At 42.4% G+C, this 13,552-nt stretch overlaps 2 protein-coding genes across 3 annotated transcripts in view; one reads left to right on the top strand and one right to left on the bottom strand.

Moving 5' to 3' along the window:
* The window catches only part of COLEC10 (collectin subfamily member 10), a 170,933-nt gene that overhangs the window by 133,409 nt on the left and 23,972 nt on the right, over positions 1-13,552 (bottom strand). The gene's annotated exons all lie outside the window — the stretch shown is intronic.
* Positions 11,223-13,552, top strand: part of TNFRSF11B (TNF receptor superfamily member 11b) — a 29,374-nt gene continuing 27,044 nt past the window's right edge. The window contains exon 1 of the mRNA XM_059995096.1: positions 11,223-11,816. Within this exon, the coding sequence (XP_059851079.1) occupies positions 11,787-11,816 (30 nt within the window). The 5' untranslated portion in view covers positions 11,223-11,786. The remainder of the gene's footprint in view (positions 11,817-13,552) is intronic.

Raw genomic sequence — 13,552 nt, 5'->3', positions numbered from 1 at the left:
ATGTTTGCAGAGAGCTTACTGCCTGCCAGGCATTGTTCCAGGTGTCTCACATATATATTCCCGTTTAATACTCAGAACAATCTTAAGAAATGAATACTGTTATTAGCTTCTCCACCGTATAGATGGAGAAACTAAGACCCAGAGAAATGTAAGGACACAGAGCAAGGCAGCAAAGATTCAGATGCAGAGAGTCCAGCCTCAGAACCGGGGCCACACTCTGCTCTATTGTGTTTCATGTAAAAGTGCCCCAAATGACTTGACTACTTTTGCTGCTAAACTGATCTTTATTCTAAGCTACCTAAACCTTATCTTACTTGAGCTTGAAAGGAAGGCCACAAAAACCCCCTCTTCCACACTTCCCACTGTGCCTGCCCCTTGGGACTTCTGCTTTTGTGTTCCATTCATCTCCCCAACATCTAACAACCACTAAAGAAGCAGCAGAGCTTCCTTCAAATGTAAACTGTGGTAAGTACCAGGTTGTTTGGAACCCAAGGAGCTACTGAATCAGTCACTGTTTGCTGCTCCCTCTAACAAATATTTCTTTGAGATCCTTGAATGACTCAATCACACATCCCACACCTGCTGCCCTGAGATCTGAGCTGTGCTGGGAGTACACAGTGTCAAAGGGTAAGCCCATTTATAGACTCAGTTAGTACAATGATGCACTAGTGAGGAGAAAACAACCCTCATTTATGTAACATTGAAAATTCAGGATGGGTAACCCAGACGAGAACCCAGGAAATATAAATATTGAAACATGACAAATGATGATACAACAATAATATTACTAACCAAGGTACAAACATCTCTTTAAAACGGTGCTACAAAATGTTTCATCATATTCCAAATCAGTTTCCCTCCTGGAGTCATAGGTCATGAACCTTCTGAAAGTGAATACAAAATTTATGTGAACTTACATACGTTTTTTTTTGGCCAGAAGACCCACAGCTCTTACGAACTTGAAAGCCCCAGTCATGAGGCTTTCTCCTGCCAAAAAGGCTTTCTCTTGCTGCACAGTGACTGGGGTTAGAACCACTAAGTCATGATGTCTAGGACCAGCTTTTGGTCCCACTGTGCAAAATCCTTTCAAATGGTCTGGTTTAGAAGTGTAAGTATGTCTGTGCCTCTACTGGAACTCCCCCCAGCAGAAGCGACACGTCTTTTAAGAGAAAAAAATCATAACACAGATAATGTCCTTCCTACCAGGACCCAAAAGGTGACCTTGACTGTTCTCAGGTTCTATTGACTACATAATTCTTATTGACTGCCACGTGGTACCTACAGAAATACGAACCTTCAAAGGCCATTTCACGTACTAGAGGAGGAACTGTAGTGACAGAATTTGTAAATGAAACTGCTTTTCATTTACACATTGTTTACATTCCTCCAGAGCCAGATCCCATCCTTTCTCTTCTATCACAGTCTAAACTATTCCCTGTACACAACTCTTTACTCTGCCACTCCCTTGCTCTGAGTGCCTGTTAGTATGTCTGAAATTTATTTTCAAATATTTTGGCACAGTGTGATGTTACATACACAGTAGTCATGTTAATCTATCCTGTACATGTAGACAGTTGATTTAACCAGGATTCCCACTTTCCAGAGGGTGAATTAGCATTTCAACAGAAGGTCCACATTCCAGGAATTCAGCGCTGTCCATCTTCCAGCAATACCAAAGACTTCCTTCCTTAGCATAATCGTGGTAAAATGGGCTCCCATGGGTGAAATCATAGGTATTTAAGTCACGGGATTGGCTAAAGCATGCATTCTCAGTGGGAGACATATATTCCGCAACCGGGCAAAATTTGTTTGTTTGGGGAGGGGTAAAAAAGCTTGAAATATTGCGAGGGTTTCACGTTCTTCCAAAGCACAACCCTACCTGAAAACATCTTATGCCTTAGTATTTAATTTCTCTCAAGTTAAATTGACTTAAAATTTTCTCCTTTGGGTGTAGTAATGAAAAAATATGTGGAGGAACATCTGGCTAAAATATTTTAACATCCTCTACACCCTGCAGGAATACAGAATAGAGCCAATTCTCTGTCCTTTATTTTTAGGATCAGTGAGTATGTTAGCTCTAGGCTTGTTGTATGTGACGTTTATCATGTTGAAGTACGTTCTTTCTATACCTAATATGCTGAGAGCTCTTATTATGAAAGGATGTTGAATTTTTGTCAAACGTTTTTTCTGCCTCTATTGAAATGATCATATAATTTTTATCTCTCATTCTGTTCATGCCCTGTGTCACATTTATTGATTTCCATGTGTTGAACAATCCTTCCATCCCAGGGATAAATCCCACTTAATCATGTTGAGTCCTTTTAATGTGCCATTGAATTTGGTGCGCTAGCATTTTGTTGAGGATTTTTGCATCCACACGCATCAGGGATATTGACCTGTAATTTTCTTTCCTTGTAATGTTGCCTGGCTTTGATAGCAGGGTAATGCTAGCCTCATAAAATGAGTTTCAAAGTGTTCCTTTCTCTTCAATTTTTTGGAAGTGTTTGAGAAGGACGGGTAAAATTTTTCTTTAAATATTTCGTAGAATTAACCTGTGAAGCCATCTAGTCCTGGGTTTTTATTTGTTGGGAGATTTTTGATTCCTGATTTAATCTCCTTACTGGTAATTGGTATGTTCAGATTTTCTATTTCTTCCTGATTTTAGTCTTGATGGGGTTGTGTTTCTAAGAAGTTTTCCATTTCTTCAAACTGTTTCAGTGTGTTAGCATACAGTTGTTCATAGTAGCCTCTTACGATCATTTGTGTCTCTTTGATATCAGTTGTTATGCTTAACAGTGAAAGGTTAAAAGCATTTTCTCTAAGATCAGAAACAAGACAAGGATGTCCACTCTCACCACTTCTATTTAACATAGTACTGGAAGTCCTAGACACAACAGTTAGTCCAAAGTAAATAAATAAATACATAAAAGGCATTCAAATTGGAAAGGAAGAAGTAAAACGATCCGTTTGCAGATGGCATGATCTTATATACAGAAAACCCTAAAGACGCCACCAAATAGCTGTTAGAACTAATAAATTCAGTAAAGTTTCAGGATATAAAATCAGCTCACAAAATCAGTTGCATTTCTATATACTAACAATGAACTATCTGAAAGAGAAACTAAGAAAGAAATCCCCTTTACAATAACATCAAAAACAACAAAATATTTAGAAATAAAATATTTTTAGTATCAATGCCCTAGATTTGATCCCTGAACTGTCCTGTATTCTACCACTGATTCTAGGAATACTTGTTTGCCTGATGGAGGCATTGTTGCTACGCCACCAGACACTGCATGGTCTGGCCCTGCCCACCTCTCTGAGCACATCATATGGTTTAAATCTCCCTCTCATTCCCTTAGCTTTAGCCCACTGACATTTCTCACCCGCGTTACCACACTTGCTCTTTGCTCTACCTGGAGGGCTTTGGTTCCACCTCCCAGAATATGCAATGCCCTCATCATTCCATTGTCTGATCACAAGTTGCTTCTTTAGAGAGCCTTTCCCTAAGAAACTCAGCTAGGAACTTCCTTGGTGGCACAGTGGATAAGACTCCGTTCTCCTGACACAGGGGGCCTGGGTTTGATCCCTGGTCAGGGAACTAGATCCCACTTGCATGCCGCAACTAAGAGTTTGCATGCCATAACCAAGGGGCCCACATGCCGCAACTGAGGAGCCTGCGAGCCGCAACTAAGACCCGGCACAACCAAATAAATAAATATTTTTAAAAATCTATAAAAAAAGAAACAGCTAAAGTAGGCACGCACCATTACACTAACTTGAATTATGGACTTCAACCCTCTTATCACTCTCTGAAACTGGCTTATCACCATCCAAAGCGTTTATTTCCTGATTTATTTCATTACTCTCTCTCCTCAACCTGACTGAAAGCTTCTGAAGTGTGGTAACTATTTCTGTCTATATCGGGGGTGCAGTGTCTGGCACTTACTAGGTACTAAGTACTTTATCATTTATTTGTTGAATAAATAAATGATAAAGTACTTTTTGTGTACTGATACTGGTTATGTTAATAGTGCCCCTTCAGCTGAATATTAAATAACCTCATCTCCCTCTTAAGCCTAATATTCACCTACAGATGCTCCTTTAGGCTAAGTCTTTTCTAGGCAAACTCTTGTTTCAGAAAGCAATTCTCTCTCGCAGGCTAGTTTTTCTGAAAATTATCACATCAAAACTTTTTTTTCTAAAGGTTTGTTTCAGTTAAAGGAGGGACTTTCCCAGGTAGAAGCACCTAAGTGACTACTAAGAAAATGGTTCTAAGAATTCTTATCTATCATATTTTCATTAGCCAGGTGCAGACAAATTGCACGAGGGTTGTGGGGAGGGGGAGAATCTTTGAATTGACACTAGAGATGACCAAATTTCCCGAAGGACTTTTGAAGAGGAAACTCTGAGTAGGCAGGCAGTATTTTCTAACACTCTTCTGATATGCAGATATCAGATATATTTGTTCAGAAGCCTTCAGGTGAGTGGTTGTTTGGGATATGCATCCCTGTTTAATTAAGGAACCCATTTCCTGGGACTGAGTAGACACTAGATGGGTATCTAAGTTTCAGAAAACCCCGGCTGAAGTGACTGGAGCTATTGGCAGACAAGGTCAAAGTGTTTATAAGCAAGGAGTTAAGTTTCTTCTTCTGGCTGCAGAGGAATGACAGACACCATGTTTCGGTCTATTGAGATTTTTTTTTTTCTTTTTCCAAACTTCCCCACCCAGAATTAACATGAATTTGGCACTGTCTTGACAGAAATTTCAAACAGAAAATTGTGATGGGTTTTGCATGCGCGGAAAGGCTTGATATATGTTCTCCTCTGTTCAAGCAGGCAGGGTATATACTATGCTATTTAACGTAATTGAGCTCTACTATTAAGAACCTTTATCAAAGAATGTACAAGATTTTCCCCCTGCTAGTAGCTTGCCAACCTCATGAAAGCAGAATCTGAGAATGGGTGATGCATTTTGGAAGGAAATATAATCATAAAGAGAAACTGCCTGAACTGTGGAGGTTATTTTCTTAGACTGAAGGGGGAAAAGAGAATCCAGAAAAGGAGGAAAAAGAAATTTGAGGGAGAGAAAAAGTGTGACTTTACAGTTCTGTATTCATAATATTTAGTGTGCACTCTAGCAAGTATTGCGGAAGTCTAAATTCCCTTGAAAATTAATCATGGGACTATAAATCCTAACAGAGGGGAATAGAACTATGCTGCTATGGATTGAATTGTGTTTCCCCAAATTCCTTTGTTGAAGTCCTAACCCCCGATGCAAACTATATTTGGAGATAGGGCACTTAGGAGTTAAATAAGGTTAAATGAGGTCATAAGGGTGGTATTCTATAGAACTGCTAAGAAGAGGAAGAGAGAGATATCTCTCTCTGAACACACACAAAGAAGAGGTCATGCTAGCACACGGCGAGATAGTGGCCACCTACAAGCCAGAAAAAGAGGACTCACCAGAAGCTGATACCCCAATATCAAACTTCTGGCCTCCAAAACTCTGAGAAAATACATGTCTGCTGTTTAAGCCAGGGGTCCCCAACCCCCGGGGCTGCAGGCGGGTACCAGTCTGCGGCCTGTTAGGAACCGGGCCGCACAGCAGGAGGTGAGCGGTGGGCGAGTGAGCGAAGCTTCATCTGCCACTCCCCATCGCTCCCCATTGCTCCCATCCACTCCCCACTGCTCCCCATCGCTCCCCACCGCTCGCGTTCCCGCCTGCACCACCTGCCCCATCCCGTCCATGGAAAAATTGTCTTCCACGAAACTGGTCCCTGTTGCCAAAAAGTTCGGGGACCACTGGACTTTAAGCCACCCAATCTATGGTATTTTGATATACTAAGACAAGCTAAGACAAATTTCCCACCCTCCACTTCTCCTGGTGGGCTGACAGAAGTTGCTAAGCCCTGAATCATAAATGAGGCAGCTTTCTTTATAGAGCTTGAAAGACCAGCCTTCCCGCTTAAAGAATGAAGTGCTCCTTCCAATGCTATGTGACATGGGTTACAGGGAGTAGTATTCACTTATTGTAAGTTATCCCTCCCGCACACACACACAAAGTGGTAAGATTAATACTAAGAATAGTAAGGTATTTGGGAGACAGTCTGCCAATACCTATCAAAATGTAAAATACATACACAAAATGTAAAATACATATACCAAAAAATTGGGACAAAGGTCCCGATTACATTTCAAAGAGTTTATCCTTAAAAAGTCCACTCACCTGAATGTGCAAAGATGGACACATAATAATACTCACTGCCACATGGTTTGTAATAGAAAAATACTGGAAGCAGCTGAATTGTCCATCAGTAGAGCACTAGTTAAGTAAATTACGATGTAGTCATACGCTAGAGTATTGTACTACAGTGAAAAAGAATGGGACATTTGTATATATGTCTGTGCCCATCCTCGGTTGGTTTACCCTCACAAATCATTCCCCTGTTCTTCTCTGTATCATGGGAGAGCCCACCAGCTCATGCTGCATCCCATGTCTGCGGGTACCTGCCTGTGCTTGGCCAATGGAAAGCTCTTGAAAGATATTTGAGGGGCAGTATTTCTTACTGCAACTCTGTCTCTATAGAGCTCAGATCCCACTGGACAGAGCCACTGCGGCTCCGGCTTCCTTCTGGTGAGACAAGCCCCCAACTCTTCCCTTTGACCCACCACAGTAGGGAGGTAATAGCTTTACGCTGTTGCTCACGTCTTGGTTGCCTCATCATCCTCTGTTTGACTTCTCAGCGATTCTATAACCTGTGTAACCAGTTCCATGTATTAAGTTCTCTCTTTTGAAGCCCTCAGACACAGTGCTGGTATGGAACAGGAACAGGGTCAAGGGGAGAAGCAACCTTTGGAACACTGTAGTGGATGCTCCTTTCTGCACGAAACAACGGGATATCTATCCATAAACGTGTATTTGTACATGATCTGAACAATCATACAAAAATCATTAATAGTAGAAGCTTCTGTAAATGGGCAGTGGGGGTCTGAAGCAAAATGGAAATTTACCCTCCACCGTATATGTGTTAATACTATTTGAATTTTTACCATATGCAGGCATTTAAAAAAGCTTAAACTTAGTTAAGCTAATAAAAATACTTTTCAATTTATGCTGTGATTTTTAGTTTAAGAGGGCTTTCTCTTGCATGACTACGTTTGGACCTATGACCCTGAGGCTGACAGGATGAAGGTCAGAGAATTTCTATCCCACAGAAGCTATAATGATCATGTCACTCCCGTGCTTAAACCCTCCAGCGCTTGCTATGGTTTTTTGGAGAAAGACTAGAATCAATTACACTTTGCAGCCTCACCACTGTCCACTCGTCTCTGCAGCCTCTTCCAGCCCAGGCAGCACCTTGCTCTCTGTGTACCAGCCTTACTGGGCTTCTCCTAGTTGCTGGAAATTACAACTCTCTTCCTCTCACCTCGAGGTCTGCTGACACCCTGTCCTTCCTGCCCAAGGGCTATCTTCTCACTACTAGTTAATATACATGAGATGTGGCTTAAAATCATACTGGCTCAGTTGCTCCAACTGTAACTTATTTCTTTCCATGTATTTATATTTGTGTGATTGTTCGATTAATATCAGCTTTCAACGAAAGCGTTATTTTAACGAATGACTGACAATGTTGAAGTCACACTACGCTTGAGTGGGAAACCATAACTAGCCCTTACTGACCCCTGGCAACACTTCCAGATCCTTAAACAATGGGTGACTTACTCAAGCAGAAAGTGCTTGCCTTTCTGCACGTTATTTTTAAAGCAAGTACATGTCCATTTCTGTACAGAGTCTATAACACCTTGAAAGTCAAATAGCTTTGTGTAGAATATTAATAGTTAAAATTGTGTTTGTTAATGAAGAAATGGGCAAACATTAATAAAAGAAAATCAATAGGCTAACTGCATATTTCTCCTCTTTTCTTTCTGTTCCTTCTCCTACAAGATCAGAAAAAGATTTACTAACAATGAAATAACAAGGAATATGTTCTTGTTCTTCTAGTTAATAACCTTTCCTCTACGTAACCTCAGAACTCGTATTTCCAGTTTTCAGGTGTGGGAGCTCAGGTGTAATATGTTCTAGACATTCAATCAGTCACTTCAGAGCCCACTGTGTGCCTGGTCTCCCAAAGGACCTAAATCAATCCCTGTCCTGCGTTTCAGGCATTTCTGTTATAATGATGATTATAAATGGCCTCCTGTATCAGGTGCTTTGCTGCTGTGCTAAAGAGTGGAAGTGTTTTCCTCCTGGGCTTCCCAATATTCAGGCACCATTTCTTTAAGCCATACAAATGGCTGAAACCGAAGCAAGGGCCATCAGAAACACGTGCAGTGAAAATGTGTTCAACATGGGGTCAAACTCAAGAGTTCAGGGAAGAGAAGATGAGGGTCATCTGATTAGGTGTCACCTAGAAAGTCAACATCACACGTCTCTGGTGCCCAGAAACAGAAGGTTACATTTACGGGACACTCTGTTCAATGGCCCCTGCCAGTGAAGGATCTGTCACAGGAAGATGGATGTAGTCTGTCTGCCAAGTGAATGTTCAGACGTTTCCACTTGGATTCAGTCCCGAATGCCCGGGTCCCTTCCAATCCAGGCGTAAGGTGAACTCCAGCTTCTGAGTGTTCAGGGCCTGCTACTCACTGTAGTGGGTCACATGGGAAGAGCCAGGGGGACTGGCCAGATTGCTCCAAGAATATAACAAACGACGTGACGGATAACTCAGAGTGTCTGTTTCCTGGCAGTGGGTGATTAATAAACAGCCCATGGTCAGGCCCCGACATGCAGTCAATACACAGGCCCCGACATGTAGAGTCAATACACAGACTATCTTGTGACTCTAGACAAATGGTGCCCCGGCTTTTCTCAAGATGACAGTGAATTACACTCCCTCCCACTCTCTCTCTCTCTCTCTCTCTCACACACACACACACACACACTCACACACATACACACACCACCACCACCACTATTACTATTATTTATCAAATAGTTACAGGGAGGCCAGACGTTGAGCTCAAAGTTTCAAGGAATATCATAGGAAAATATATGATTCCTGCCCTCAGGAGCTTGTAGTCCCGACTTACCTTGTGCTTCTATAAATGTCTCTACGAGCACCTCGAATAAGAATGATAACAATAGCTAGAGTTAGCGAGCACTTACTACGTGCTAAACACTATGTTGAGTGATTTACATGTTTTATCCAATTTAATCCTCATAATAACCCTCATAACCCTCTGAGGGCGGTATATTTTTATCCTCACTATACTGATTAAGACACCAAACAGAAACACAAATAAGTTAGTTAAAACTTGCCCGGGGTCATAGAGGCAGGATGTAGTAGATGTGGGGCTCAAGTATAGGAGTCAGTCTGGCTCCAAAGCCTGGTATCTTACTTACTCCCCGAGAATAATCAGCGCTGTAATTTAGTAAATATTTCCTATGGCCCAGGCACTGTGCTGAGTTATCTTACATGCATTCCTTTATTTAGCGCTCACAATTAGTGATTAATCTCATTTATGGAATACTTTTTAAAATGCTTTCATTTGCTCCTTCCCACATTTCTGTAATAGCAATACTATTTTTATCTTACAGATGAGCAAACTGAGGCTTAGGCAGTCATAAAACTTTCCCAGGGTTAACACTGCGGGATTCAATCCTTGAGCAGTTTTCTCCAAGGCTTGACTCCTGCACATTAGCGTTATCTGACAGTTCAAGGAAAACGCCTTCAGATAGTATCCCAGACAAACATTATCCTGAGAAAGACAGTAATACTGCCATTTATATAGTGCTTAACTACTAACACTCAAATTTACTTGAGTCCCATGGTCAGTCTAGGTGCTAGTACCTCAGATTATAGGTGTCAAACTCAAGTTCAAAAGCTGAGGGGCAGGGCTCCCCTGGTGGCACACTGGTTAAGAATCTGCCTGCCAATGCAGGGGACACGGGTTCGAGGCCTGGTCCGGGAAGATCCCACATGCCTCGGAGCAACTAAGCCTGTGCGTCACAACTACTGAGCCTGCGCTCTAGAGTCCGCAAGTCACAACTGCTGAGCCCACATGCCTAGAGCCCGTGCTCCACAAGAGAAGCCACCGCAATGAGAAGCCCGCGCACCGCAATGAAGAGTAGCCCCCGTTCGCTGCATCTAGAGAAAGTCCCTGTGCAGCAACAAAGACCCAACACAACCAAAAATAAAAATAAATAAAATTTTAAAAAATGAATAAAATCTATCTTTAAAAAAAAAAAAAGCTGAGGGGCAGGTCTAGAGTCATACCACTTTGTATGACTCCCCACTCCCTGACCGTCATTCTTTCACTAGTTCACTTAAAAAACCACCATGCTCTGGAGAGAGAAAGCTGAATAAGACCTTCTGTCTTCTGTAATTCACAGTCAGAGCAGAAGAGCTGAATTCTTTCCCTCTAAATATTTTCTACTCTTGTGTATGGATCCACTTGGACCTCCTGGTGGAAAGATGTGGGTTTGAAAGGGCAGATACTCTGACCCCTGCTGGTAATACTTGCCCCTGGGGCCACTCTTCTGATTCTCTTCACCTTCCTCTCCTTGAATTCTGGTGAAAAGCAGAAATTGACCTTCTCAGGAGACAGAACTGAACACTTGGCCCTGTTGGGGAGACTGGCTCTGCAGTGTTTTTTCAGCATCCGCAAGCAAAGAGTTCTGGTAGCAACCTGAGAGCAAATCAGTAAACTGCAAGCCCTCAAAATGGGTCTACACTTTAGACGTCATCAGGTCCAACTTTCAGATAAGCAGCTGGTGGGAGTGGATGGGGGAGACAAGAACACTTCAGGAAAAGCACCAGACTTCCGCCAACAGCTTGGGGGCGGTGGAAAGACCTCGAAGAGGCAACTCCAGAAGTTCAGTAGGTAGGACAAGAAGGTACCAATGACCCTTTGATGATGATGGTGTTGATGAAGAAAACAGCTGCGAGTGTATCCCACAGCTTGCAAGGTGTTTCCTGCCCTAGGCAGGAAGTTTTCCCGGACTGATTATCTCTGGCTCTAACTACTCCAGGCAACAAACGGTGAAGAGGAAAAAGCATGGGCTTTAGGACCAGACAAGTTAGAGGAGTTTCTTCTACATGTCTATGCAACCTTGGGGATTAATGACTGCAAACTCCCAGAGCAGTGCTCTGAGACAGTGCAGTGCGTGAATAAGAAGGCTTGTTATTGGAGGGCTCAGAAACCGCTGAGAAGGGGATCAGACAAGAGTGGAATACGGTGTCTGGGAGGCACTGCAGGCTGCGCCCGGATCTTGGCTGAATCTGACTCTCGGGGTGGAGAAGCCCAGCACAGCAGCTACCCAGCGTGCGCCCAGCCCTCCCACCGCCGGCCGCGGCTGCCAGGAGGCCGGCCGCTGGCGGGAAGGGGTCAGGAAACCTCAGAGCCGCGCGTAGACAGCAGCCGCCTTGTTCCGCAGCCCGGTGGCTATTTTTTTTTTTTTTTTTTCCGCCTCCCAGGGGCCAGACATCCCTGTCCCAGCACCGCCCACCGCCCCCCCCCCTCCACCGCGCCGTTTCTTTCCGCCCTGGCTCTGAAAGCGTTAATCCCGGACCCCAGCCCCACTCCCCCGCTCCCGCCCAAGGTTCCTAAAAAAGAAAGGTGCAAACTTTGGTCCAGATAGGGAACGAATGATCAAAGCAAAGCCGATACTTCCTGTTGCCGGGACACTATATATAACGTGATGAGTGCACGGGCTGCAGAGACGCACCGGAGCGCTCACCCCGCAGCCGCCGCCTCTGAGCGCCTGAGGTTTCCCGGGGACCACAATGAACAAGTTGCTGTGCTGCGCGCTCGTGGTAAGTCCCTGGTCCGGGGACGCGGGCACCGGTGTCCCGGGCGCCTGGGGAGGCTTCTCGCCTCCCTGTCTCTCGACCTCCCCGAGGATTGATGGGGGAAAAGCTCGACTTGCTTCCTCTCCCAGGAGAGATTTGGGGTCAGGTTGGAACAGGAGACCTCTTTCAAGCTGATTGTGCTTCTCCTAGGATGTCCCTTTACACTGGAAAGTTCCTGCTGGGTTTATGGAGAAGAGACGAGCTCTGGACCGTTTTTATTTGAATGATTTTTTTATCCATTCTATTTATTGTCTCTCTTCATCTCAGATGGTTCATACCATCTTTGCTTAGTTAACCTGAGCATCATCGTCATTATTATTATTATCATTAGCAATAAAGTGGTCTCTTAGAATCAAGATAAGTTGGGAGATGTCAGTTTTCTTAAAACTATTGTAATTAGAATAAAGTTTGGATGCAGTGAATATATGATACATCATTAGGCTCATTCCCCACTTAAGCAAATGCTATAGGAAATTTTGAATAAGTGGCACCAGAGAAAAGATCACACATGCACACACATTCTTTACTGTGCAGTTTAACATTTTACTAACTTTTTATTATCAAAATGGGATATTTCAGTTCTCAATTCAATGTAATGTGAGATAATGTTAATTAGGTTCTAAAATATATTAAATAATTGAAGTTCAGCACTAAATAGAGCTAAAAGTTATTTTACACATACAATTTGGAAAAGAAGGAATCTCTGTAACTTTTAGCTTCTTTTTTTGTCTTTAATTTGGATTTTGACCAATCAAATTAATAAGATTTGTATGTAGATTATTCTATGACCAATGTCTTATTTCCTTTATGTCACTAGAGTGTGGAATGCATTGAGACATGAATCAGACATTCATGAAAGGATAGGAAAATCCATATTTAAGCCACATATGTGTTTTGGAAGTTGTTGCAGTAACTGCATGAATATCAGTGTCCAACCCACAAAGAGTGAATGGAAGGCTAGGAAGTCTTCCAATGAGTTCCTGGGATACACAAACATAAATAAGTAAATAAATAGCAAAGTCACTAAAGAAAAGGTAGATTAACAGGAGTCCACACTTACGTATGCTAATCTTATGCACCACAACAGATAATACCTATATGTGTATGTGTGTATGTATATATGTATATTATGTAAAATAACTCCACCAATATGGATAGCATGGAGAACTTTTTAAAAAGTGAAGCTTTATTAAAACAGGACACATAGAGAATTGCACAAATCTTAAGTGTCTGAATTTCTCAAAGTGAACACTTGTGAGCCAGCACCCAGATCAAAGAACACCACATTACCAGCACCCTAGAAGCTTCCTGGGCTTTCTCCCTGTCACCACTACGGCTATGGCTAGAGGAATCAATATTCTGACTTCTAATGCCAGAGATGAGTTTTGCTTATATTTGAACTTTATGTAAATGAACTTTATGTACTTTTTTGTATCTGTTTGCTTTCACTTAAGGTTCTACTGTGAGATCGTCTCCAGTGTTGGATGTACAAAAGCGCATCCATTTTCACTGCTGTGTAGTATTCCATTGCGTGGCTACACCACAATTGACTTAATCATTCTAGTTTTTGGCTAGTATAAATAATTCTGCTATTAAAATGGGTACCCTTTTATTCTTCCTAGCCTTTTATATGCTCTCAAAGATTTAATTCATATTAAACATATTATCAGTAACTTTTAAATTTTAGAATTTCCATTAAA

This window comes from Delphinus delphis, chromosome 17 (assembly GCF_949987515.2).
Source record: "Delphinus delphis chromosome 17, mDelDel1.2, whole genome shotgun sequence".
NCBI lineage: Eukaryota > Metazoa > Chordata > Mammalia > Artiodactyla > Delphinidae > Delphinus > Delphinus delphis.
The sequence above is the reverse complement of the archived record's forward strand: the minus strand, read 5'-3'. Positions and strand labels throughout refer to the sequence as shown.